At 56.1% G+C, this 26,661-nt stretch overlaps 2 protein-coding genes across 3 annotated transcripts in view; one reads left to right on the plus strand and one right to left on the minus strand.

The window, feature by feature from the left end:
• The first annotated feature begins 251 nt into the window (after window positions 1-251).
• Window positions 252-4,447, plus strand: TMEM141 (transmembrane protein 141). Its single transcript, XM_044992492.1, has 5 exons — window positions 252-386; window positions 1,048-1,114; window positions 2,897-2,980; window positions 3,494-3,601; window positions 4,131-4,447. Exons 1-5 carry the CDS (start codon window positions 333-335, stop codon window positions 4,208-4,210), a joined length of 393 nt encoding a protein of 130 aa, XP_044848427.1. The 5' UTR covers window positions 252-332; the 3' UTR covers window positions 4,211-4,447.
• Window positions 4,448-7,423: 2,976 nt separating this feature from the next.
• The window catches only part of ENTPD2 (ectonucleoside triphosphate diphosphohydrolase 2), a 47,327-nt gene continuing 28,089 nt past the window's right edge, over window positions 7,424-26,661 (minus strand). The window contains exons 3-9 of one of the 2 annotated variants that reach the window (XM_044992490.1): window positions 20,496-20,646; window positions 18,948-19,107; window positions 16,809-17,036; window positions 15,444-15,713; window positions 14,948-15,067; window positions 12,881-13,015; window positions 7,427-10,705 (exon numbers count right to left, since the gene is read on the minus strand). In XM_044992490.1, coding sequence (XP_044848425.1) covers window positions 10,502-10,705; window positions 12,881-13,015; window positions 14,948-15,067; window positions 15,444-15,713; window positions 16,809-17,036; window positions 18,948-19,107; window positions 20,496-20,646 — 1,268 coding nt within the window. In that variant the 3' untranslated portion in view covers window positions 7,427-10,501. Of the gene's footprint in view, window positions 10,706-12,880; window positions 13,016-14,947; window positions 15,068-15,443; window positions 15,714-16,808; window positions 17,037-18,947; window positions 19,108-20,495; window positions 20,647-26,661 lie in introns of both variants that reach the window. The other variant, XM_044992491.1, reaches the window with a different exon arrangement.

Below are 26,661 nucleotides of genomic sequence, written 5' to 3' on the forward strand. Positions count from 1 at the left end.
AAATCCACACGTGCACACGCACGCATGTACATGCAGAGACACACATACGCCGACAGAAACGCACGCCTGCACCCCCCCCATCCCTGCCCCCCACGCCTGCACACACCCCCCGGCCCCCACGCCTGCACCCCCCACGCACAAGCGACTGCGCTGCGGTTCAGCGAGGGGCACCCCGGGGGGTCACCCCGGCCCCTTGGCAGAGCTGTGGCCCGGGCAGCCAGCCCTGTAGATGGTGCTGCTCGCCGCACCGGGCCGGGCCGGTCCCTCCCTCCCGGGCGGAGGAAGCAGGAAGAGCCGGAGCCGGGGGCGCGGTCTAGGGGCTCTCCCCGGCCATGGTGAACCTGGGGCTGTCCCGGGTGGACGACACCGTGGCTGCGAAACACCCGGTCGGTGGCAGGGCCTGAGCCGGGCCGCGCTGGGCAGCGGGGCGGGCTCGGGTGGGGCCCGGCGGGGCAGGGGCAGGGTCCGGGGCAGGGCGCACGGTCCCCGCTCGCTGCTCAGCCGCCGCCCAGCGCCCGGGCTGCCCCGGCGGAGGGGGCTCGCGGGAGCCCCGCCGTGGAGAGCGGGGAGCAGAGCGGGGCTGTGCGCCGCCCCCAGCCCGGGCCAGGCCCTTCCCTGCCAGCAGCCCCGGGCTCGAGCGGGCCCTTCCCAGAGCCCGGGGCCAGGGAGAAGCGGGGCAGGGGGGAGCTGGCATTGCCCTGGCACCGCCGGCCGCAGGTGTCCTGCGTTCATAGCGGGGCGGGGGCAGGGTTTGCCCCTGGCGGGCACTGGGGGACGGGAAGCGGCTGGGGCGCCGGGGTCCCCGAGCCGCCGGCTGGCGGGTGCTGCAGGGGGTGATGCGCGTCGGGACAGGTGAGCTCCCCGGGCAGCTGGCAGGAGGGGAAGTCAGGTGCGGGGGCCGCTCAGCGAGAGGGACCTGGGCGTCGCCGTGGGCGGATCAGTGGGGGACCCAAGGAGAAGCAGGTTCCGGGCGGACACTCGAGACCAGGGTTTCCTCGTTTGTGGTTTTCACACCGTCTCGTCTGCTGCCCCCAACTCCCTTTCCAGGGGCTGCAGGAATACGTCGTGTGCCAGTCCCGCGCGTTCATGAAGGGCATCGGGACCTTTATCACAGGTAGGTGCAACAGGCAGCCCTCCTGCTCCTCAGCGGGCAGACCCCGCCGGGGCCACTGGGCGTCACAGGGTCTGGGGGGGAGAGGCCAGGTTTAGGGCACTAACAGCCTCCCCACCCCCAGCTCCTTGGCTCTGCCCATTTGCACCCCCCCCCCCCGCCCCGGCTGGCTTATCCAGCTCCCAGCAATGGACTGGCCGGAGCACTGGGGGCTGAGCCAAAGCTCTGGGCATCTTCCTCTCTCTGAAGGGCTGCCCCTCCCCGCCCCCGACTCTGCAGTGTTTTGCTGGGTTTAGCTGGAGCTGCAAGAGGGACCAGTTCAAAGCCCAGATGCTCAGTGTGACCGTGCACGACTCGTCCCAGGGGCTGAGCCTGCAGGTGTCACACTTCATGCCATGCTGTCCTTCGAGCTATGGGCCACACTGGTTGGGGCTGTTGGTACCTCCTCCCCCAGTGCCCCAGCCTGGCATTACGGGCTGCCGTCTTTTGGAGGAGAAATCAAAGCAAGGTCTCATCCATCTGTAACGATCTCCTGTCCCGTGGGACTTTTGCAGGAGTCAGGGAATTAACCTGGCCACTTTCAGCTGGGTTATTGCATCCTGCCCCCCTGAATTTTCCTGCAGCTGCAGTTGGCTCTAGTATTCGCAAGAGTGTTGTACTAGCAGGAGTGTTGGAAGCAAGACACAAGAAGTAATTCTTCCACTCTACTCCGCACTGATTAGGCCGCAGCTGGAGTTTTGTGTCCGGTTCTGGGCGCCACCTGTCAGGAAGGATGTGGACAAATTGGAGAAAGTCCAGAGAAGAGCAACAAAAATGATTAAAGGTCTAAAAAACATGACCTGTGAGGGAAGATTGAAAAAATTGGGTTTGTTTAGTCTGGCAAAGAGAAGGCTGAGAGGGGACATGATAACAGTTTACAAGTACATAAAAGGCTGTTACAAGGAGGAGGGAGAAAAATTGTTCTTCTTAACCTGTGAGGCCAGGACAAGAAGCAATGGGCTTAAGTATTGCAGCAAGGGCGGTTTAGGTTAGACATTAAGGAAAACTTCCTGACTGTCAGGGTGGTTAAGCACTGGAACAAATTGCCCAGGGAGGTTGTGGAATCTCCGACATTGGAGATTTTTAGGAGCAGTTAGACAAACACCTGTCAGGGATGGTCTAGATCAGGGGTTCTCAACCTTTTTCTTTCTGAGGCCCCCCCAACATGCTATAAAAACTCCATGGCCCGTCTGTGCCAGAACAGCTCCGTTTCTGCATATCCAGTAGATGAAAAGCCAGGGCTGGCATTACGGGGTAGCCAGCAGGGCAATTGCCTGGGGCCCCACGCCATGGGGGCCCCCGCAAAGCTACGTTGCTCAGGCTTCAGCTTCAGCCCCGGGCCCCAGTGAGTCTAACGCTGGCCTTGCTCTCTGGCTTATTTTGGTGGCCTCCCTGAAATCTGCTCGCGGCCCCCCAGTGCGCCCCGGACCCCTGGTTGAGAACCACTGGTGTAGATAATACTTAGTCCTGCCATGAGTGCAGGGGACTGGACTAGATGACCTCTCGAGATCCCTTCCAGTCCTATGATTCTCCACTTCCTGTCCTAAATTGTTCCCCTGGAGGGCTGCATTCAGTGTTGGCTGAAGGGATCCCTGTATTGTAAAGTCAGCAATGCTTGTTCTGGGCTTTGGGCTCTCTGGATGGAAGAGGCACCTTCCAAACCCAGAGGGGAGGGGCGTGGAAGCTGCAACAGAGAGGTCAGCTGCAGGCACTGCATCCGCACTCACGTGGGTCTCGCTTTACCAGGCATCGGCGCAGCTTTCGTTCTTCAGAAGCTGATAAACAAGAAGCTGCCCTACCCCCTGCAGTGGAACGTGCTGCTGTCTGTAGGTCAGTACTCAATGCCGCTGGGCCTCTCAGTCAGCCCCCGTCCCCCAGAGGTTCCATCGACGGGGCAGGCGTGCAGCATGTGCCCTGCATGGTTACACTCGTAGCAGTCCAGGGTCCTGGGGTTTGCCTGTAGTTCATGAGAGCCGGGAACAGGACTCACAGCTCTGTCTTACCAGAGGAGGACCCTCCCTCACTCCCACCTGTCTATTTCTCTGTGATTTATTGAAACCCCTGCTTCCCTTTAATGTGCTCAGACTGGCTCAGGCCACCTGCACTCACCCCCCACCAGTGAGTGTGTTTGTAGTGACACCCGTGGATTTCCGGGGGCTCGCTCCTGATTCACGCGGGTGAAAGTGAGATCAGAATCCGAGTGACGAGCAAAAGGCAGCTCAGAAACTGCCAGCCCGTTTCATGCAGCCCCAGCTGTTCTTTACAGAGAGCAGGACCCCACCTGCTGGGACACCTTTGCTTCCAGTGGGACTTGGAAACACCCCTGCCTGTTGGTGCTTTTAGTTGCAGGTTCAGCCGCCAGCTACGCAGTGACCAGGGTAGAGACCCAGAAGTGTTCCAACCTCTGGATCTACCTGGAGACAGGACAGTCCCCGCAGGGCGTAGCCAAAGGTGAGAGGCATTCACTGCCCAGGCAGCAGTACTGTACCTGGGGCTCCGGGTGGCTGGTTTCACTTGGGCTGCATCTGCATCTGCATTTCTGAAGGGTCCTGCCTTGGCTCCAGTAGTGTCCTGCGCTTTGTCATTTAACCAGTCTGAGGTGGCAAAAATCGCTATGCAAATCCCACACCCCTACGAAGCCAGGCTGGAATTCCAGGCCTTCTGCTCTTGTGCTCAGGAGAATCCTGTTAATTCCTAGTGCCTCTCCTGAAGTTCCACAGGAGCTGTGCAAAGGATGGGATGGAACGAGCTGAGAACCCCACTACATTAGTGTCCTGGGGTCATGCTGGTCTCTGATCACCTTGTAAGGTGGTACTATGACAGCAGGGAGCACAAGGAAACACACCCAAAAGCAGGTGAGTGTGGGTGTGTCTCGGCTTGGGAGTCTCACTGAGTTACACCACGTAGGGGGGTAGGGGGTGTTTTTATGAGTGTTCCTGGCCGGTCTGAGTTCTAAATAGTTTTCTCTCATCTGTTGTAGAGACTCTCCACAGTCCAGATCCCACAGAGAATGCAGAAACGAGGGTGAGAAGAAACAAATATGGAGACGACATGGAATAGCTGGGGGAGCCTGGAGCTCCGTCCTGACTCCTTTACCACATGTACCGCGTGTGACCGGGGCTAGAGCCGCATTGCGGTGCCTGGGGAGTGAGGACCGTCCTCTCCACTGCCCGTTCATGAGGCTTGGGGAAGTGCAGGGAAGGATTTAGGGTGGGGTGGAGGTGGGGTGTGCAGAGCCCCCAGACAGACTTTGTGTGAGCAGCAAAGGTTGGAAAAGTAATAAAAATATATAGCCAACAATGGACCTTTTGGACAAAGTGAAGTTTAGGGGTGGTCGGGGTCTCTTACAGAGAAGGGGGGCAGAATGTGAAATCATTGTGGGGGCTGCTGTAGGACAAAGGCTGATGTAAATGCCCAGGGAGGGGGGTATCCCCCAGAGTGGGCTGGAGGATCCCAGTCACGCTGCTGGGCCCGTCCCTGCCCTCAGTGTCACATGGAACGTCCAGTAGCATCAATAGCCCGTACGCTCGCTCGCTCGCTGAGAGAAAGGACACCCCCATCTTGACTGCTGCACTAGCGGGAGTTCTGTGTTGGGGCCATCTGACCCCCGCCCTGAGCCCTGCCTCGCTGTGACACAGAAACTACGTTAGGAGAACATTCAGGTTGCAAAGTCAAGTGCTCGGAAGTTCGGAAAAGCCCGAACGAAGGTTGTCTGTGTAAATGAATGAATAATTCCATCTTCAGAGCAGGGTCTGAGTAGCGTGCAGGGAATAGCCTAGGGCCACTGGACAACGAGGAGAACGCCGGCTGTGCGTGAAGTGAGCAGGGGTCCTGCGGAAAACGTAGCAGGAGAGCAGGTAATTAAAGACTGTATCCTAACGCCTGTGCTCGGGGGTGGGGGAATTAGGGTTGAACAGGCAACTGTAATTCTGTCCTGTCCTCACTTGGGTGTGTTCTGCAACCTTAGTAACGTTCTGTAACTCCTGGCCTCTGTTCTTGTGTCCTAGCCAGTGTTCTCATTATCCCGGGCTCTGTGTTACTTCCCCAGGTGTAAAAGGAAGCTAACGCTTCCCTCCCCCACAGAGGTGTTGGAAAGTGAAATTAATCACTCCGTGTGAAGAGCTAGGGGGAGAGCAGCATAGACAGCCCTGAGGAAATTAACCATCCTGCGTACAGTGCAGGGTTTGACTGGCGTGCAGTAAATAACGCATGGGGCTGCACAGTGACCACTGAGGATAAACAGCAGTACTGACTAGCAACCCATTCAGCCAGCGCCGCCTGTCCTGGGCCCTGAATGAGGCACGGCCCCGTGGAACACAGACTAGGGCAGTGGTCCCCAACCTTTTTTGTCTGGCGGGTGCCAGACGATGAGCCACGGAGGACTGTGGTGGCAGACGAGCGTCCGCCGACAAGCAGCAACATCAATAGGCATCGCCGCTGAAATGCCACCAACAAGTAGCGTCATCCAGAGGCGTTGCTGCTGAAATACTGCCGCAAATCGGCATTTTGGCGGCAGCGTCTCTGGATGATGCCGCTTGTCGGCAGCATTTCGGTGGATGCTCGTCCACTGGCCAGTACGCAGGCGCACTTAGACGCCCTAGCAGGCGCCATGGCGCCCGTGGGCACCTCGTTGGGGACCCCTGGAGTAGATGATCAGTTGATTAACGCATAGGGCCGAAGGGCTAAAGAAAAGCTCCACCGGCACCCTTGGTACAGCAGTACTTGACTTCGTAACAAATATTTCACTGACTGGTTTGGCCTGTAAGTATCAGCATTCAGCCTGAAGACCACAACCAGGTTGGCCCCGTCATGTGAGGCCCTGTATTCCAGTGACTTGAGCTCCTTCCTTTGGATTCACAGCCTGTTAATTTCACCCCCTTTAGCATCCTGATGAGTGCTTGGTTCCTGCTTTGTAACAACCTCTCTGGAGCTCACACAGACCCTTTGCCCCCGTGTTCCTGGCTCCCCCTGGAAGAGGCCTCCAGCAGTTTCCCTCGAAGGACTGGGGAGAGATGTAGGGCTCACGATTCCTCCCCCACTGGGCATGGTCATAGTTTCCCCAATTCACGGCAGCCAGGCTGTATCTGTGACTGCCCCGCCAGGCCTTCCCACTGCATTTTGTGCCCGCTATTTTTCACAAGGCTGCTTTCACCTCCTCTGCGCTCCCTGGTGCCATACTCACTGCTGTGCCAATGCCTCCTGCTCCAGCCAGGCTCTGCCCTCCTCCTACAGCCTCTGTTGATCACCTCTTTTACTCCCCTGATCAGCAACACTCCAGCCCTAAGGTATAGTGCACCTCCGTGGCAGGCCTCCTGGGTTCTGGTCCCAGCCCTGCCACTAATGCATCTCATGAGCTGGGAGAAATCACTCACCCTGTCTGGGCCCTACTTTGTAACCCACTAGAGAGAAAAGACAGTGCACTGCTGAATCACTCCAAATTGATTTTGTTGATGCAAATGAGAGTCAAATATCGTCTCCCCTTTCCAAACCTCTGGAGACTAAAGTCTTGTGTGCCCCAGGAGGAGAGGACCGAGGCCCCTGCAACAGCAGGAAACTGATTCAGGTGATTATGCCCCCAGATTCCTTGCTCCACACTGCAGAGGAAGGCAAAACACTACCCAGGTTCCTGCCAGTCTGATCTGGTGGAAAATTCCTTCCCGACCCCAAATCTGGCTTTTAGCGTGACCCTGCGCATGCGAGCAAGAAGCAGCCAGCCAAGTAGAGGAGTCACTGTACTACCGCAGAGGAGTGATGCTTCAGAGGAAGGTGGAAAATCCCCAGCATGCATTTCACCCACTCTGCATGGGGAGCGGTGGGGGAGAAATTCCTTCCTGAGCCCTGAAGGCGGCTGGTTGAAGCCCTGAAGCATGAGATTGGGTTATAGTCATTGTCTTAATGCCGAGCTGCAAGTGTTCCGAGCATGGCGAGGACAAGGCAGAGTTTCCATGGCCTAGAAGGGAGGGTCCCATGCCCAAGTCCCACTCTGCCAGCTGGGCAGCCGCTTAGCTCTTCACAACCTCCCCTCTGGAGCTGCAAAGCCCTTTGTACTCCCATGGCAAGGGCGTCAGCCACCTCCATCCATCTGCCCACTCTGTACCCCCCTGGCTCAGAGCTCCTTTCCCTGGCCCCTGCGCACGTCTGCCGTGGGCTCTCCAGGCGTTTGGTACCTTTGTGATGGCTCATCTGTAACCCATGAAGACAATTTGCCCCCATCCTCTTAACTAACAGTTAAGTACTTATCTGCCCCTCGTTGGCTCAGTGGCGCTTTCCAGAAGGAAGCGGGTCTCTTGACAACTTTCTGGTTGAAGGCGGCCCGGGTTTTTAATCAAATCAAACCAGACACACAACATGACATTTCCATCTTGTTTTAATAAAGGTTTCATGAGCAGAAGAGAAGCGAACGGATGGAGTCAGTAAGGGGCAAGTAATCACCCCATATTGGCTACTATGGGTCAGGGAGAAGCCTCCCAAGCTCCACTTCTTTTTGCACAGCCAACCCCGCTGTGTGGGTTAGTGCCGCAGAAGGGGGCCGTCTACAAAGGAGGAGTAAAGGCACCCACAGTGTCACCCCCTCCTTTGTAAAAGTAATGTACAGGAGTGAGCTGGACCAAATCTAAAACCCACCAAGGAACACAGCCAGACTGGCTGAAGAGCAGAGTCAAAGCTGGCCCTGTTTGTTAGGGGACAGTCATTGGCAGGACTCGCCTTCTCAGCTGGCCAGAGCCCGAGGAAAATGAAGTTTATTTAAAAAACACCCACTGTCCATAAAAACAGGGTGTCCCTAGCAGGTATCCCATCGGGGCTGAACTGCATATTGGAAAAATCCACCCTGGGGTTTCAAGTAAAGAACTCTCTTGTCCTGAAGCCACGCCCAGAGCAACGGATGTCCAGTTGTCAAATCACAAGAGAGCTGCCTCGGTTTGTCTCACTGGATTGCTGAAAGATGACAGCTAAAGAGCTCACATTGGACAGCGCCATCTCCTCACTGGAAATGGGGCTGCGCCGGGGTGAGCCACAGAAGGAATCAAAATCAGCCAGTGACAGAAAAGGTTTGAGGCAGAAAACTTGTTTCAAGAGTTGGCTGTAAAGTTGATTGAACTGGCCCTGTGCTGCCCAGCAGAATAAAGCTATTTGAGAGCAAGCACCCAGCTTTAGAGCAATCAAAGCCTAAATGCATCCTGGGATGCGGTTACAAAAAAGTGATGACTTCTTAGGCAAAAGATACAGGAGCAGAAAGTGAATTTTTTTAAAACAACAAGGTGTCATTGTTTTAATCTGTGTGTAAACTAAAGCAGCAGAGGAACTCGCAGGAATCCTGGCATTGGGCTGCAGTTTATATCATTTTTTGTTACATCTATTAGGGAATATTGGGAGAAACTTGAAATAACATGAAACTGTTTCACACAGAGAGTGAGGTTCAGTCCATGGTATGAGCATTCAATAGTCATGGATTTAGGGAGGAGATGATTAGCTCTGGGCTATAAGTAGCTGGGAAGGCCATTTTCATTTAAATTGATTTTTTGTAACTAAGTGTCTAAACTTCCAAACAGTAATCACAGAATTATTGCTGGGTGTGCTCAGTTTTGATTGGAATATATCTTTCATTGTTGCTTAAATTGACTGGCATGTAACTGGACTGGCAAACTATAGCATCCCTACCATCTTAGTACCGAAATCACCTGCTTAGTGAACAGACTGAGGATAGACATTTATTAGTGGGATTACAGTTTGTGATAAATTCACCACTGTGTGATTATATTTAGTATAAGCTCTTACTCTGCAGTGAGCTGATCTTTCCACCCTGATAAATTTCAAGACTGTGACATTCTCTTCACATTTTCAAATATTGACCTGGATTTTATCAGCAGCAATTTCCTATTTTCTCTTCCAATTCTATTATATACACATTTCCAAAGAAGACCCAGCTCTGTGCTTTGGCAGAGCTGCACAATATCCTGAGAACCCCTGACAGAGGTGACCCTGTCAGCTGAGCTCCCCAAAGGCATAAATATCGCCTAGGCTGCCTGTTGTCCTTACCAGGAGTGCAGTCACACCCAGTCACAGCAGCGCTGCTGCAAGCTCGCAGCTTTGCCTCAGGAAACGTTTGGAAGAGCTCAGTGTTATCCAGTCTCCACCACCCTACAGGTGTCTCAGGGTAGCTGCCCTTTAACAAAGTTTATTTGCCTTTTCATCTAAAATCCTCCCCTGGGTTTACATTGTTACATTGTTTTGTGAGCATTAAAACACACAAATCCCTATTTGATCTTATCTGGAATTAAAGACAGACCCTCCCTGTCCCCAGGCTGATTAGGCTGGGGGTGGAAGGTTTGGGTCTCACCATGCCCTGGCTTGGTGTGTCTTAGCTGGCAGCTCAGAGAAGGTCTCAGGTCTCAGTGCTGTGCGAGGGAGCCCTGAGAATTTTCTCCATCACGCCAGGGGGCTGGTTTATGATGCTCCCTAAGGTACTCAGGGCACCCCCTGTTGAATTACACACCTACTCAGGCTCCACCCCCACCCTTAGTCTTAAAACCTCCCCCTTGGCAGGAAGGATTGGCTAGGAGCAGCGCCAATTGTAAACAAACAAAAGAGGCAAGGCAGAGTTGTGGTGCTAAGAGTGGAAGCCACCCGGATTGCCAGAGCCTGGCGCGGGCAGCACTGCTCCGCAGAGATGGAGGGGCTTCCCGGGCCCTGGGAGAGACACAAATACCACGGAGATCAATGGCCAAACTCCCAGAGACTTCCTGGGGGCTGTGATTTGGCCCTTGCTCAGGGAAGATAGTGCAGGTCCCTGGATAATACCCAGGACCCCAAGTCACAAAATCCCTGGAAGGGACAGGACAGGGCTCCAGGCAGGGGGGCTAGAGGGAAGAGCCTTCCACAGACGCTTAGGTAAGTAACCCTCTCCACCCCGAACCCCACCCCTTGGATGTGAGTATAAAAACCTCCCTTCCTTTGCACAGAGCCAGTCGCCTGCTGGCTGCTGCTGGCCGTTTACTATGTGTCTGGTCTCCCTCTGGCAGCAGGCAAAGGAGAACACCCCAGATCTGGCTGTCCAGGCTCTGCTGCTGCTCCAGGATGCACCAAAGGGGATGCACTAGGAAACCATTTACATTTGCTCCTCATGCAGCTCCCTGGGTGTCAGTTCTCCTCTTCTGTCCACTTCTCCGGCTTCCAATCAGGGAGGAAAGAAAGGCAACAGGACTGGTTTCCCTCAGGGCTACAAACAGGCAGGGGGAGGGACAGGGCCTCCAGGAAACGCTCACATCTGAAGTATGTAGGATGCTGGGCCACCTGCCAGGATCAGTAGAGCTCACGTCAGCTCCAGGGAGCCATGTCTCTCCCGCCCCCGTCCTACATGGTGCGGTGCTGCTTGCCGGACCGGAGCAGGCAGAACGCTGTCCCCAGTGCCATCAGGATTACAGCCACGAAGAGAAGGATGAGGACGACCCAGGAGCTGTAGTTTGCGCCCTTTCGAAAGCCCACTTCGTCAGCCGGGATCATGTTGGTGAGGTTCAGCATGTAGCCCAGGGCCCAGCCGATGGAAGTGTCCCCAGCCTGTGAAAACAGCAAGACAAAGCCGCTCAGAGCCTTGCTAGTAACGATGCCTCATGAGGGTACGTCTATACTGCAGTCAGACACCTGCGGTGGGCCCCTGCCCGCTGCCTTGGGCTAAGGGGCTCGGGCTAAGGGGTTGTTTCATTGCGCTGTAGACGTTCCGGCCTGAGCTCTGAGACTTTCCCACCTCGCTCCAGCCTGAGCCCAAACATCTACACTGCAGTTAGCTTCTTAGCCAGGGACCTGTGAGCCAGCTGACACAGGCCAGCCGCAGGTGTCTAACTGCAGTGTGGACGTACCCTCAGAGGCTAGGAGTAGTAGCTGCAGCGGCAAAGGGAATCACCTATTACCCTGCCTGTTTCCCCTGCTGCTACTGTGACCCTCTCTTGGTCTCTCTCATCATCATCAATTCTTAGCCTTGCTCATCCTGAGATCTCAAAAGGCTTCACAACGGTGGGCAAAGACCAGCTGTGTGGTCAAGGTGGGGCAACGGGAGGCCCAGAGGAGCTGTGACTCTCAGCAAGCCAGTGAGGTGAATAGAACCCAGGCGCCCCCGTCCTTTGCTCCGTTCCCAGGACCCTGCTACCTTTAGACAACAGAACTAAGCAGTTCTGGAGACCAGTGCACAGACCTGGTTTGGCTACTGCCATTCTGGCAATGCCTGAGGAGTAATGGGCGTGCATGGGACAGAGCTGCTGGTGCTGCTCCTGGACGGAGCGCCTGCTTGTGCCCTGGTCCCCATGCAGTGCTGCCTGTTTTCTTTGCCCCTGCATTCTGTTTACAGAGGAACTGGGCTCAGCGGGCCAGATCCTGATCTTTTTTACACCAGCATAAATCCATTGCAACTCCATTGATCTCAGTAGAGCCACTCCTGATTTACACCAGAGTAACTCGTTTGAATATTTGCTACTACCACCAAGATCTGCACCTGCGGTGGCTCCACCCGGGCCCGCGCCCTAGGCTTCAAGGCGCACCGCAGCGGCCCTCCTACTCGTCGCAGAATCTGGGCCGAGTTCACATCCTCCATAGTCAGGAGTTATTTTCTCCCTAGGAAAAGGCTGCGTGAAGTTCAGCACAACGTGGCCTGTTCCCCCCAAGGCTAAGGAGATGTTTAAGAACGTACGAACGGCCACACTGGATCAGACCATGGTCCATCTAGCCCAGTGTCCTATCTCCAACTGTGGCCAGTCACCGAGCTTCAGGGGGAGTGCACAGACAGAGCAATTCTGGAGAGATCCACCCCTGTCACCTAGCCTCAGCTTTTGGCAGTCAGAGGTTAGGGTCACCCTAACCATGGGGCTAGATCCCTGACCAACTTGGCTAATAGCCATTGATGGACCTATCATCCATGAACTTATCTAGTTCTTTTAGGGAACCCAGTTATAATTTTGGCCATCACAACATCCCCTGGCAGTGAGTTCCACAGGCTAACTGTGTGTTGTGTGATAAAGTCCTTCCTCCTGTTTGTATTAAACCAGCTGCCTATTAATTTCATCTGTTTTTTGTATTGTGGGGAAAAGGTAAATAACACTTCTCTATTCATTTTCTCCTCATCATTCGCGATTTTCAAGACCTCTATCATATCCCGCCTTACTCATCTCTTTTCCAAAATGAACAGCCCTAATCCTTTTAATCTCTCCTCAGACGGAAGCTGTTCCATACCCCCGATTATCTTTGTTGCCCTTCTCTGAACCTTTTCCAATTCCACTATGTCCTTTCTGAGATGGGGCGACCAGAACGGCACACAGTATTCAAGATGTGGGTGTACCATGGATTCAGAAGGTGGCATTGTGATATTTACTGTCTTATTTTCTATCACTTTCCTAACAATCCTGAACATTCCATCAGCCTTTTCGCTGCTGCGCACTGAACGGAAGTTTTCTGAGAACCATCCACAATGTCCCATTGGCCATTTCTCCTCCTCTGAGACATCTTCTCCAGCTCACAGAAGTAACACCCATTTCAACCAAAAGCAACTGTCGACCTGGGCACCCGTCAAGATCCCTGTCCCTGCAAAAAGCCTTTACTCAAGCTCATTTCCTGCAGGGATCCTGGCAAAACCCATCAGACTAGGGCTTCCCCCGTTCCTATGTTGGCAAACAATGAGAGACACGGACAGATGCTGCATGGCAGAGCCCGGCTAATGCGAGGATCCCATCTGGGCTGGATACCAACCTTTTTCTGGAAGGCGATGTTGGGGAAAGAGCTCTCATCGAAGCGGTAGCCCTTGGTGATCACCAAATAAACAAAGTTGGCAACCGCACAGTAATCCTGCAACCACTTCTTCTGGTCTGGAGCTTTTGGCAGCAGCTGGGCACCATGGGCAGGAAAGAAAGGGGGGACAGAAAGAAAAGAGAGGAGTTCTCCATGCTCTGGCCCATCAGAATCCGGTTACAGACCCTTCTCAGGGAGGGGAATCTGCGATGGGGAGGCTCAGGGAAGCTGCAATTACACCCTTCTCCCACCTGGGGCTTCTGTGGCATAAAGGGCAGCGGGCTCATGGGCAGGAGCAGACAGCCGCGGAGAGGGAGGGGGCAACGGCTGCTCTCCTCATAGCACCCTGCCCACGGGGTCAGGTGAGGAGGCACAGGATATGGGGGGGGGCGCGGACAGAGCAGGGCACACAGGGGTGCTGGGGGGGGGTCACACAGATGGTTCAGAAGGGCTAGTCGGGGGGACAGACTGGGGCCGGGGTGACAACACTGAGCCGGGGCTGAGTGGGAGTGGGGGTGCAGGGTCACATGGGGACCAGGGGTGCCAAGTGTCTAATCACACAAACCCAAACACCATTGCCTCACCCCCTGCCCTGCCCCTTTACCATGGCCATGCCCCTGCCCTGCCCCTTCTCTGAGGCCCCAGCCCCCATCCCTCCCTCCCTCTCACTCGCTCTCCCCCACCCTCACTCGCTTTCACTGGGGTTGGAGTGCGGGAGGGAGTGCCGGCTCGGCTTGGGGTGTGGGGCCGAGGGGTTCGGAGTGTGGGAGGGGGCTCCGGGATGAGCCTGGGGGAAGGGGTTGGGGTGAAGGAGGGGGGGTGGGCTCTGGGAGAGATTTTGGCTGTGGAGTACGGGCTCTGAGCTGGGGCAGGGCGTTGGGGTGTGGGAGGGGGGGTGCGCTCTGGGAGCGAGTTTGGGTGCGGGCTCTGGGCTGGGGCAAGGGGTTGTGGTGAGGGGGTTGGCACTTACCTTGGGCAGCTCCCGAAAGCGACTGGCACATCCTTCTAGCAGCAGCTACTAGGCAGCGGGGCAGGGGTCTTTGTGCACTGCCCTAGCCCACAGGCACCGCCCCTGCAGCTCCCATTTGGTACAGTTCCCTGGCCAATGGGAGCTGTGCAGTCGGCGCTCGAGGGAGCCTGCCATAACCCTGCTGCACTGCTGGATCTAAAATCTCCCAGTTTGGTGTCAGTAGCCTCCGGGAGATAGGGCCTGATTCCAGGAGACTCCTGGCGAAACTGGGAGGGTTGGCAACCCTATTGGGGCCAGGCAGATGGGAGGAATGGGGGTGGCTGAGTGTGGGTGCAGGGTCACATGGGGGGTGGGGGTGCATGGCCACATAGGGATGGGAGGAGTGGAGAGGTCTGAGTCGGGGTGAAAGGACACATGGGCTCCTCCCCCATCTGACTTTGGGCTGCCAGGTGAGGAGGAGGCGCCGAGCCGGCCTGGCCACGGTGCGGCAGGGGGAGGAGGCGGAGCAACGCAGTCTGGACCGGCTGCCTCTCTGCTCAGCCACCAGCCAGCTGCCCGCATCCACCCATGCCAGTGTGGTGCTGCTGCTGCTCCCTGGCCCACCACTTCAGGTGAACCTCAACAGGCAGGGGATGGAGCTGGCCACGGGTGACCCAGTCTGTGGGGCACGGCGGCTGCCTGCCCCTGTGAGGGAACCGCACATTGAGCTATGGTGCTGGAGGACATAGAGGCCAGTGGGGATCGGGCTGGGGACGGGGGTGGTGGGGGGGGAAGGGGATGGAACGGACTTGCCCCCCAGAGGTTCAAGTCAAGACTAGGGACGTCTGAGATCTGTCCTGTATTTTCGAAACACAATGTTGGCAGCCCTACTGCAATACCAAGGGATGGGAGACATCCCAGCCCAGTCCTGGCACCCTGAGTCTTGGAACTTGTGGGATCTAACAGGATCCACAGCCCATGCTATTTTGGCTGCAGGCTTACATGGCACGGAAATCCAGGCTGGCCTCCTAGATCGTCTGACAGCCATTAGACTAGCCCTCTGCTGCCAGGGCACTCACCTCGGTCCAGGTGGCACTGCAGATGGCTTCGGCAGCAGTGTTAAGGTCGTCTGGCGAGGCCACGCGTCTCTTCATCACTGTCTGGATAAAATCCACCGTGTAGAAAAAGGCAGAGAAGGCCTGATGACGGGGAGAGAGGAGGTGAGACAGCAGCAGCTCATAGCACAGCCCTCAATTTCCCTGCTAGGACACACAGGCAGGGCTTGTTGATTCAATGTGGGAGCAGAGTTTGGGGTATATTCATCTCCCCCACCAGGGGGCAGCACTCTTGCTGCTAACCATTGCTCTGAGCATCCCAAGGCCCCATTCCCATTCTAGCAATCTCCTTGCATCTACAGCCTAATTGTGCAGCTGCAGGATAGAAGGGGCTCCCATAGAATTCACTAGGAGACTTGGGCTCCAGGGCTCTGGGCTGCCCATGCACAATCGCTGGAGCCGGCACTAGAAGTCAGAGGCTGCCGGCTGCCCACTAGACCTGGAACCTCGGGACACTTACAATGAAGTTTCCTGAAAGGCCGGGCTGGAAAACCCCATCAAAGGAGCAGTTGGTGAAGCTGCAGCTGGTGAAGCTGAAGAGACTTTCCACATGCGAGCGGCACTGGGCGGTGTCCCCGGATCCGCTCATGTCGATGGTACGTTGAGGATCGTAGCTGTCAGGCTTCTCAGCTGCCGTGCAGGGAGAGTCGTAGACGTCTTGGAGTTTGAAGTTCCTTTGGTAGCCTTTGGGCCAGCAGGGGTTGGACATGTTTGTTTTGTAGCCGTCAGCCTGTTGGGCGAGGAAAAGGCACCACACAAGCCTGTCTTTGTCTGCAGCTACCACAGCCATGAGGTGGTCTAGAGCCAGGCAGTGCAGTATAGCGGGTGGAGTGAAGGACTGGCATTCAGAAACACCGCCCCCCAGTTCTGCCCCGACCCACTGTGCATCACTGTGAGCCGATCATGTCCCTGCTGTGTGCCTCAGTTTCCCCATCTGTAAAACAAGGGGATTCCCCCTCACAGGGGCTGCCAGGTTTCAGCAGCGACGGTGCTCTGACAAGATAGTGTCCAACGCTACGTGTCCACTGCTGTCTCTCTAGGGAGGGAGGTGGCAGCTCAACCCAGGAAGATGAGTAACTCCTAACTGGCACAGCCTGTGCTGGCAACAGAGAGCTGCGGGAAGGAGACCTGCCTTTCCTGAGGGGTCAGTTCAAAAGCACCAAAGGAGTTTAACAAACGTGCGTGATGTGCAGCGTGTGCCAGGCTCTGCAGCAGCACCCATTGCATGGGGGAGGCTGCAGAGCATGTTTGAAATTCCCAGACTTTTGAAGCCCCCAGGTTCAAACCTCGTGAAGGGAGCTCAGCCTCCATCCTCAGGAGGGCGAAAACAGAGCCGCGGGCATTTCCCAGCACTCGGGGAGGTGGAGCTCCTACGGCGATGGGAAAAGCCCTTCTGGTCGCTGTCGTGTGTGTCTGCACTAGGGCGCCCGAGCTATGCTGCTGCCGCGCCCACAGGGTGCACCCAGCTGAGCCCTCCCTGCTCCGTTGGGCACTCCGGACCCCTTAGCATGGGTTGTAACAGGCTGGGCTCCCACCGGTGCCCCTGGCTCCCCGCTAACGAGCTGCCGTTCACTACAGCCGCTCCAGCTTGGGAGCACGGGGGGATCAGGAGGGAGAGGAGCAGAATGTTCTAGAGGGGGGCAAGGCCCCTCCCTGCTCTTTCCAAAGCCCCCGCTGAGCTGAACCTGGAGCCCTGCGTGTAGCAGCCTGGCTGGGAACGTGGTGCAGGGGGCTGGTGCTTGAGGAGGGAGGTGGGATGAATGCTGGGAGCTCGCCCTGCAGGCCATCGAGGAGCGCCTGCTGGGGCAGAGCCAGGCCTCCGTACCTTCATGACCTTGGAGAGCATCCTGCTGAGGATCTGGTCCCTGCCGTAGCACAGGAAGCTGTGGGTGTACACCGTGTACGTCTGCCCATAGAGCCGCAGCGTCATCCCGTTCTGGGGGTCCTCAATCGGCTCCTGGGTTTCAAAGGTGATCTGGGTCGAGGCTCCACCCAAATCCATGGCCCCCAATGTGGGTTTCTTTGGCCGGAACCACTGCCCGATCCAGCCGTACTGTGGGGAGGGGAACAGAAGCAAAGTCACAGAGATAGTTAATTGCGAGACACCCCCAGCCGTGGCTCAGAATGTGCAGAACGCCCGTCCCCTCTTGGCTGCCTTCAGAACAACATGCCGGGGCTAGAGTAGCACAACGATCCATGCAGGGCCCGATCCTGCGCCCGCGGGCAGCCCTCCTGCCCGTGCTTCCAGCAGCAAACCAGCAGGGCACAGTCCAGCGAGGGGCGAGCACCGTCCACTCCCACTGACCTCTCTCGGGGGGAGGGGGCTCAGCACCCGGCTGCCATGGGGCGCAATAGCTTGCGGAGGAGGGTCTCTGCTGGAGAAGGAAGAGGGGCTGGCCCATGGTCAATCGCTTGCTTTGGACACAAGAACCCCAAGAGGTCATTCTGCCTAAGGCTGGGGTCAGGCAACAGGATTGGCAAGGCATTCTGCAAGTCCCATGTAGCTGCGTACGTGTCACTGCAGGCCACGTAGTCACGCACGTTCGGCTCCCGTTGAAGGCAGCAGGAGCTGCATGCATGCAGCAGGGGGACGGTTTGATCCCAGCAGGGTCCTACCCTCTACCTACACTGCACCTCCATGGCTGAGCCGACAGCACATGCTGGGTACTCCCCCTGCTCCCTAACTGCAGCTCCAGAATGGACGGAGCAGTCTCCAGGCATGAAGCTGATCCCAGTTTTCCTTGCTGAACTGGCGAGGGAGCCCTCTGCATTTCTACCCAGTTCAAGATGGACACTGCATGAGCAGATCCACCAGGGGCTTTGTTAAAAGCAGCCTCCAGATTCCCTTGGGTGCTGGAGAGAATCAGTTGCTGCTGGGGACTGAATGAGACCAATGCCGGGAAGGTGGAAGGAAAATCCAGCTTTGCAAAAGGGCCTGTATGCCACTGAGATGAATGAGGCTCATCAACAGGGAGTAACGGACACCTCCCCACCTACACACCAGCCTTGGAAGAGCCATGTGCCTGGCAGCTACTGCAAAGAACCCCTGCACCCCAGGGAATGGCTGAACTCCCAGCTGGCCTGCTATTAAACTAAGCACACGTGCGCAAAGAGCCAAGAACAATGCACCGAAACACAACGCTTCCTCGCAGGTTTCAGATCTGCATGTCAATTCAAGAGACAAACCACCACCAAAGAGCAATAAAAACCCTCTGATTCCTTTCCCTGGTCTCCTGCCCTGACTGGCCGTCTCACTCAGCCTTGGTTTTCCCTTCCATGCAGCCCCCTTGTGTTCACTGCTCGGGTCGGGTTCCACTGTTCTCAAGGCTGGCTGGAGACCTGAGCTCTTTGCTACTTCTAGACAGCAAACCCAGGCCATGCTCTACAGTGTCCCTAGCTAGGTTTTTAGACTGTTGCCCATCACCATGGTATCTGACCGATACGTAGAGCCATTCAGCTCGCTTGGGTGTCTGAACAACAGCTGCCGTTGGCCAGTAACATTAATAACACCTGGCACTCCGAGAGGCTTCTAACACGCAGCTCTCCTGATGCTCTGCGGAGAAGGACCAGCATTAAAAAGGGTCCAGACCACGAGCATGTGCCAGACCCTCTGCTTAACAGCACTAGCCTTTGAGGTGGTCTCGACAGGGCTTTGGCGTTCCCACCTCAGTGCAGTGAATGCGGGAGGAGGGGGTACGTTCACATCTCTGGCCCAGTGGTCTCCACAAAGCAGAAGTCTCTCGGCAGCACTCTGCCTATGCAAGGGACAAGGTAGCTGTTTTTAAAGAAGAAAACCTTGGTCCTAGGTACTGGAGCAGCCATGGAGCAATGGGCTGTTTCTCTTCCCTGCTATGCCAGCTATCTGTGTGGGGTAGACAGGCTTGTAGGCGAATGATGGGGGGAGCCCATGTCTGGATGGGCACTGGAAGGGACTGTCCTAGGAAGCCAATCCTGCTGGACATACCTTGATGAAGTTCTCCAGGAGATAGTTAGCTGTGACCCAGCCAAACACCCCCTCGTCTTCACCCGACAGAATTTTTGCCCCCCGAAAGTCAAAGGGGTACGACTTCAGCGTCGAGGTCACTGCACTGAGGACTCTGTCTGAAGCCTGGGGGTCAGTGAGGCTACAGGAGACACAAAGCAATGCTTCAATGCGAGAGAAAAGAGGCAAACGTCTGCACCCAGGGGATCAAACCGTGAGCTGCTCCCCAAAGCACCCAGCACAGCCAGGGCCGTGGAACGCAGGGCAAAGGGAGACAGCTATGGCATACGAGGGACCGAGCAGGGGTGCCACTAATGCCAATGTGTGTCAGATAGGAAGGGAACTAAGTAAGCATCCCTTCAGCAATCCAGGAGAAAGGCTGCCCGAGCCCCCTCCGACAGCGAAACTGGCCACTGCACAGGGCTTAGGTGGGACTTAAGTATCTGACCTGGAGCTAAGTGCCCAGACCTGGAGCTGTCACTGCACAGGGCTGAACTAGCCACAGAACTGGAGGCTGCTACGTTTCTACACAGGACCCAAGCCACAAAATCTCAGTTCAGTTTCTTCTCCCCAGTCCAGCACAGAAGACTGAGTGAGCCCCTCAGCTGGACTATTGCTTGCGTTGGTCGTCAGTAGCCAGCATTCCCTCCTGCCCACGTCACAGACAGGCACTAGCCAGGGTCTTGCCATTGCTCATCTGGCAGGTGTTCTCCACTTACCTGTGCTGTTGCTGTCTGGAGAAGGGTGGGGGGAAGCGTTGACTCATAAGCCTGCATTGGCCAGAGAAGGTTCCTTCCTTCCTTCCTGTGAGCCATGGTTAGATGGGCTTCTTGCTTGGGTGGGGACATGTGGTTCCCCAATCAGTGCAGGTCTAATGCAGGATATTTATCCTGCATTGGACAAGGTGACCCAGGGGCCACGGAGGGCTGGGGACTCAGAAAGCACTTGCTACTCCACCCAGCTTCCCCTTACAGGAAAGGAGAGGTGGAGGGCCCTGGGCTGGTCTAGCGGGTTCTCCATACCACCCTTCCCAGCCAATAGGGCAACAGATCGAACCCCTCCGGGGTTCCTGTGCAGTAACGTAGAACGTGCACTTTGCAGGATTTGAGAAAGGATCACACCTTTATGGAGGAGAAAACCCAGGGACATATTTGGATCTAAACATTTTTATAGGGATGATAAACCCTCCTGCACCAGGGCGGGTCCAACCTGTAACTTCCCGGGTCAGGAACAAACTTCTCCTATGGGCCCGTTATTCCATTAATGTCCACTGGGAGGCTCTCTGCACCTTCTCAGGAAGCTGACGGGCTTGGGCGGTTGGAGACAAGGCACTGAGCCAGATGGGCCCTGGGTGACAATTCACGTGTTCCCGTGCTCAGCCGCACTCTGCAGGCAACAGGGCTGCACAGGCGGGCAGTGGAAGAGTTTAACCCAAGAACATCCCCTATAAAGACCACAGCCCTGGCCTGTCTCTGGCCCTGGCAAGAGGGAAGGGAGGGGGTTTGATAGCAGGCGACAGCAAAAGCTCACTTCAGCAGCCTCATGCCAGCGGTGGCCCCCAGGTAGAGGGGGGTGAGCGGATGCCTTTCCTTGGGGACGTCGCTCACAGCCTGGTCGAGACACTGCTTGAGGCTCTTGCCGGCGGCCGGGGGGTTCTCTGCGTAGCTGGAGATCCCGCCACCTGCGGGCGAGATGAAAACGAGCATCGGTCTCTGGCCGCTTAGTCCAGCAGCGTGCTGAGCAACGGGGGAGCTGTGCTGAGCACCAGCAAATGCCGGGCGGGGAAGGGAGTGCGGGGATGGAGAGCGACTGTGGCTGTAACCAGCCAGCTGCCCCAGAGGCGCGTCCCACGAGGGACCCTCCACCCACACGACAGCTCTGACCCAAACCCTCATGCAGGGATGGTGTGGGGGAACAAGGGGTGTCCCCCAGGGTGGGGAGCCCACCGTGGGCCTTATGCGAACGCAACGTGGGTGGTCTTGGCTTGTGTACTCCAGCCAATCCCATTTGTTCTGTGTTTCTTAAGCAGGGGCAGCCAGGGGGTGGGAGAGTTGTGCCCTCTTCCCAAGCCTGTGCCAGCTCCTTTTAGGGAGGGGACCATGGGGCTTTCCTCACTGTAAGGCAGCTCCGTTCCCTGGAGCCTTGGCTGGGTTTTTGCAGCTGTACACACACAGCTGAGAACGTGGGAAGGGAAAACACACCAGGCTTGTGGGTGACTTGGCACAATCCTCACTTCAATCGAATTATTTTGTGCCCATCGTGTCACGCCCAGGCACACATAACAAGGGCTGGGATTAGCCGTTCCAATGTCCAAACAATATAGCCACATCCGCTCTCCACCCAACACAAAATCCCCCGCCCGCTGAAAGCCAGGCTGAACCAGTGGGTCTTCCAAAAGGGAACCCTGACTCGGGCAGATGGCAAGGGGAGCCGCCCTCCCTCTCATTCCCAGGCGTTCAACCCTAGGCCAGGCAGTCAGAGCTCACTGGCTTGTCCCACGTGGCATGACAGGATTCAGCCCCATGCTAGCAATGACGATGCTTAAAGCTGGGCATCACCCCGAGGATTCTGGGAGAGGATCTCTGGCTGGCGTGAGCAGAGCCATAGGATAAAATGCATCATATACAGCAGCATCCCTCCTACAGCTCCACCTACATGGTAAGCAGAGAGGCAGCACCTGGAGCAATGCTCCCTGGGACATCCCACTGCACAGAGGGCTGGGAGAAAGAAGGCCCAGCTGACTGGGTAACGCAGGCCCGGTTAGGAGGCCCATCTACGCTGTATGGAAGCCGTGGGTTGAATCGGGGACAGGACGGGAATGGTGCCAGCCTCCATCCTGGCAAGACCAAAGCTCCATCCAGCTGCCGGTATGGACCACATGGCCCATGCAGAGCACACAGTGACTACAGGCAGCCGCTTCACCGCGTGGTTACAGACTCACTGAGACAGTCCAGTGCAGACAGGACTCCAGGCCATTCTGGCACTGGCATTCCCAGATGTGCTGGACAAGAGGTGTCACACCTGCCTCCCCGCTCCCCAGACACACACACTAGCCCCCTCTCAGCCATGCTGAGCTCCGGGAACAGGCTGGAGGGGATGGGGTGGCCAAGTTCAATGCCTGGTTTAACAAAGCATGGGAGACCCAGCCCCTGCCAGGAGCTCAATGCCAAGAGAAGGCGTACAGATGGGAGGGCATGATGGAGTTGTTTCCCATGTCCCAAGCACATGTCCCGACATTCACAAGGGGAGCTGATGGGAGGGATCCATCCTTTGCCAAACACAGCTGAAAAGCCTGAAGTAGATAGAGCTACAGCAGCATCTTTGTAATGATACGACCCTGGAGGGGTTGTCGACAGTGTGGGAAATCAAACCTGGGACCTCAGGATCTAAAACCATGGTCCTCTACTGCCAGAGCTAAGAGACCCAGCCCTGCAATCCACCCTGTAGCAGGCTGTATGTGGCCCAGTCACCACTAGAGGGGACAGAGTGCCATGCAGAGAGGGGGTGGGGGATGATGGTTGTGGAAAGATGCAGGCTGGATTTTGGCTGTGGTATGGGTGGGGCTCAGAGATGTTCGTTGCAGTTCTGAGGTCCACTCCTCTAATGCAGAGTGGGAGGGGAAAAGGTTTGAGGGGCCAAATGTCTGGCATAAGCATTAGCGTGCGATGGGGCGTGTACTCACATCTGGGAGTGCAACAAACACCCCAGGAGAGCGGTGCTGTTTGACTAGGGCATACATGGCAGCATGGCATAAAGACTTATAATCGGATGAGTCCAGGATTGCTGTATGACCCACAAATGGCAGAGACTTGAGTGAATTATGTGGATCATCCCAAATGAGTGCTGGTAAAACCTGTATACCACACTCCTGTACCCAGCCCTGTGAGCAAGTTCCTTTATCATTCTGTTTTAAAACCAAGACCATCCACGGTGTGTTCTAAAACCCGTTTTGGTTAATAAAAGCCAAACTGCAGGAAATTAACAATAACATAATGAAGTTCAGCTCAAATCTTCTTCCCAGGCTTTGGCGGTATCACAGATTCCTCCATCAGGACTGCTCAGCCCACACCCTAGATCCTCACTCTCCAGAACGCCACTCTCACCCCACTTATGTCCAGGTGAGGTAACAACTCAAATAGTTCCATAACAGCCTGTGTATCTAGTGCAATTCTGGGCCAATTGTCTCCTGCCTTGCGCCTTGTGTGGCCATTTGTGGCTGTCATTTTTGATCTGTTACCACTCTGCACTGCTATGAGCAATGGCACAAAGTAGTGGCCAAGTAAACTCTGCATCCAGTTGCTGGTGGCCCAAGTGGTGTAGCCCCATTGAAATCAATGGAGCCCACATCTACTAAATCCAGAATTTGACCTTATATACTGTGACAGACCCACGCCAGTGGGGTACAGGAGTCTGGCAGAGGGCAAATATACGGGTCACTGGATGAGCAGTTTTCTGTTCCCTGAGTGACCAGAGCAGGGGCTGCACTAGAGTAATCAGGAACCTGCTAGAACCAATTAAGGCCGCCAGGCTGATTAGATCACCTGCAGCCAATCAAGGCAGGCTAATCAGGGCACCTGGGTTTAAAAAGGAGCTCACTCCAGTCAGGCAGGGGGGAGCCAGAGGAGAGGAAGTGCGTGTGAGGAGCTGAGAGGGAGAGGGTGTGCTGCTGGAGGACTAATGACTACAAGCGTTATCAGATGTCAGGAGGAAGGTCCTGTGGTGAGGATAAAGAAGGTGTTTGGAGGAGGCCATGGGGAAGTAGCCCAGGGAGGTGTAGCTGTCATGCAGCTGTTACAGGAGGCCCTATAGACAGCTGCAATCCACAAGGCCCTGGGCTGGAACCCGGAGTAGAGGGTGGGCCTGGGTTCCCCCCAAACCTCCCAACTCCTGATCAGACACAGGAGAAGTTGACCCAGCCTGTGGGGAAGATCACTGAGATGAGCAAATCTGCCAATAAGCGCAGGACCCACCAAGGTAGAGGAGGAACTTTGTCACAATAGTTAGAGATGAAAACCCTGGCACGACACAGACACGTCAGTAAAACAGACGCAGTCCCACTCCCTGGGGGTGTCGGGTTATTCCACCAGCTCTAATTCTTCATCACGATATTTCCTTAGGGCTGCCAACTTTCTAATTGCAGAAAACTGAACAGCCTTGTCCTCCCCCTGCCCTGAGGCCCCGCCCTCTGCTCCCTCCATCCCCTCTCCCTCCATTGCTCGCTCTCCTCCATCTGCTCCATTTCTCTGCAAGGCCCAAGCAGGCACCAGGCGAAGGCAGGAGCTGCCACAGTTTGCATGTGGGAGAGGGAACATGTGATTCAAACACCCTTCACCTCACCAGGGAGAGATTGTAAACACGACTGTAAAATGAACTGACCCCCAAAAGAGTCCCACTCGCTCACAATGAGCAACACTAACGGGTCTTGCAGGAGCTTTACCCAACTGTCCCGGTGGGGAATCCAGTAGTGCTGCAGCCACTGACTGACTCCTTCTCCACCTGACAATGAACTGTATAGCGGGGGGAAGCTATGCTGTTCCATGTGTAATGATTAGTTAAATTGTTTAAACGTGTGCGTTAATAGGCGCAATGTGGACAAATTAATGTTATGGGAGTCTTAACGTTAACACTTCCTGACACTTACATTTCCATATATAATCTTAATATTACATTGATTTTTTTTATGAATTCATTAGAGCTCTTTAATGTTAAGGTGAGGTTGCATAAAATATAATTCATGCTGCAGGAAACTGACCCCTCCCTATTATACCATCCTGCTAACCAATAGATTTTCTAGTGATCTTCGTTTCAAGTTTTTTCCCGTCCCGTGTCCCAGATTTGTCCCAGAGCAGGTTGAGAGGAAATATGTTAGAATGTCACACACAGCGTGACCACCTGTCCTTGCTCCACATTACACATCAAATCAATAAAGATTGTCTTGTGTGCACCACTAATCATGCAAAGGATTGGACACTGTAATACAAGGTGTTATTTGCATACGAGTGTGTGTCACAAATAAAACATTGGGGAGGTGCCCTTAAAACAAACTTTCTGCTATAATTTCCCAGTTGTCCTTTATTTAAAACATAAAGGGTCTGTACATGGGCGTGAGGGAGATTACCATAGCCAGGGTCTAAGCTCTTCTGTTTCTGGAACATCAGTGCTCGGGAAGCTCTGCATTCCCTGTGGCCAGGCTCCTGTCGTGCTGCCTGTGGTGTTGGCCAGCAGACCATATGGCCCACTGACTTTTTGCAGACTCCGGTGGGCACCCACCAGTGCGAAGTGCCAGGCTGTGCACACAGTGATGTCCGGCTGCTGGCAGGGCTCCTGATGTGCCCCGCTGACTGGGTGGGTTGCAGTGGCTACCCCAGTGGCAGAGGCCGGACCAGCCCCAGTGCACTGCCCCTGGGTGCACTGACAGAGACACGCCCCAAACCACACTGACCTACATGCACCTGCAGGGAGGGACTGGCCTTCCCAGCCACCTAGGCTAGCAGCTGCGGTGTCCCACTTGCTGGGAGGGGCTGTGGGTGGGTGTCAGTTAAAGCTGGCTGCCCCATCTACTGAGTGGGCTCGCTGTGGGGCTGTGTCTGGGCTAGCGGAACCCCAAGCTCTGAGCCCCCCGATGGGGGAAGGGCTCAGAGAGCCCAAATGTCTACACAGCAATGTTACAGTCCCAGTCCACTGAGCCAGGCCAGCAGGGTGTTTAACTGCAGTGTAAACACACCCACAGAGCTCAGGGGGGCTGAAGTGGAGGCTCCCAGGTAGGGACGACCGGGGAAGGGAGCCGCAAATTTGGAGCATCTTCACCTGACCCCTCCTTCCCGAGCAGCCGCCAGCTGCTTGTGGGGAGCAGGGCCACCTAGCTGGGGCAGCTGCTAGGAAGAGCAGGAGGGTGTTTGGGGCTAGAGGTATGGGGGGGGTTAGGGGTGCGGGAGCAGGGTGCGGGCTGGGGGACAGGGGGTTGGGGTGCAGGAGAGGGTAGGGGCTCTGGGATGGGGGTGTGGGCTCCAGGTGGGGCTGAGGGTGAAGGGTTTGGGGTACTCTGGGCTGGAGTCAAGGGGTTCAGAGTATGGGAGGGGGCTCCAGCTGGGGGGGTGAGCTCTAGGGTGGGGCCAGGAAGGAGGGGTACAGGGTGCAGGAGGGGGCTCAAGGCTGTGGGGCGCGGGACGGGGTTTGTTCTTTTGGAGGGAGTTTGGGTGCAGGAGTGGGTTCCAAGCTGGTGCAGGGGGGTGGGGTGTAGGTGGGAGTTTGGGGTGCGGGCTCCGGGCAGCTCTGGCTGCTGTGGTTTGCAGGGGCTCCGGGAGGTGCTGACCTCAGGTGGCCCCTTAAATAGCAGCCACACCAGCGCTGCCCCCACATTTCCTGGGGACAGAGGAAGTCTGCGCGGCTCCTGAGAAGCGGAGGCAGGTCCCGCTCCTAGGTGGAGGAGCGTCCAGGGGGGCTGTGTGCGCTGCCCCCGCCCGCAGGTGCAGCCCCAATCACTGGCTCTCCAGCTCCCATTGGCCACGGCATTCCTGGTCAATGGGCGCTGCAGAGCCAGCGCTCAGGGCGGCGCCTGTGGGTGGGAGTAGAGCATGGAGCCCTCTTGGCCACCCCTCCACCTAGGAGCCGGACATGCCGGCTGCTTCCCGGGAGCCACATGGAGCTGGGTATGGAGCCTGCCTTAACTCCGCTGGGGCCAACTGGACTTTTAGTG

The sequence above is a fragment of the Mauremys mutica genome, chromosome 18 (genome assembly GCF_020497125.1).
Source record: "Mauremys mutica isolate MM-2020 ecotype Southern chromosome 18, ASM2049712v1, whole genome shotgun sequence".
Lineage (NCBI taxonomy): Eukaryota > Metazoa > Chordata > Testudines > Geoemydidae > Mauremys > Mauremys mutica.

What these genes read in the sequence shown, in the direction of transcription:
- TMEM141 (XM_044992492.1), top strand. Translation starts at nt 333, where the DNA reads ATGGTGAACCTGGGGCTGTCCCGGGTGGACGACACCGTGGCTGCGAAA. An exon ending in CATCGGGACCTTTATCACAG is followed by an intron (nt 1,115 to 2,896) that starts GTAGGTGCAACA and finishes TCGCTTTACCAG; the next exon opens with GCATCGGCGCAGCTTTCGTT. An exon ending in CCCGCAGGGCGTAGCCAAAG is followed by an intron (nt 3,602 to 4,130) that starts GTGAGAGGCATT and finishes CATCTGTTGTAG; the next exon opens with AGACTCTCCACAGTCCAGAT.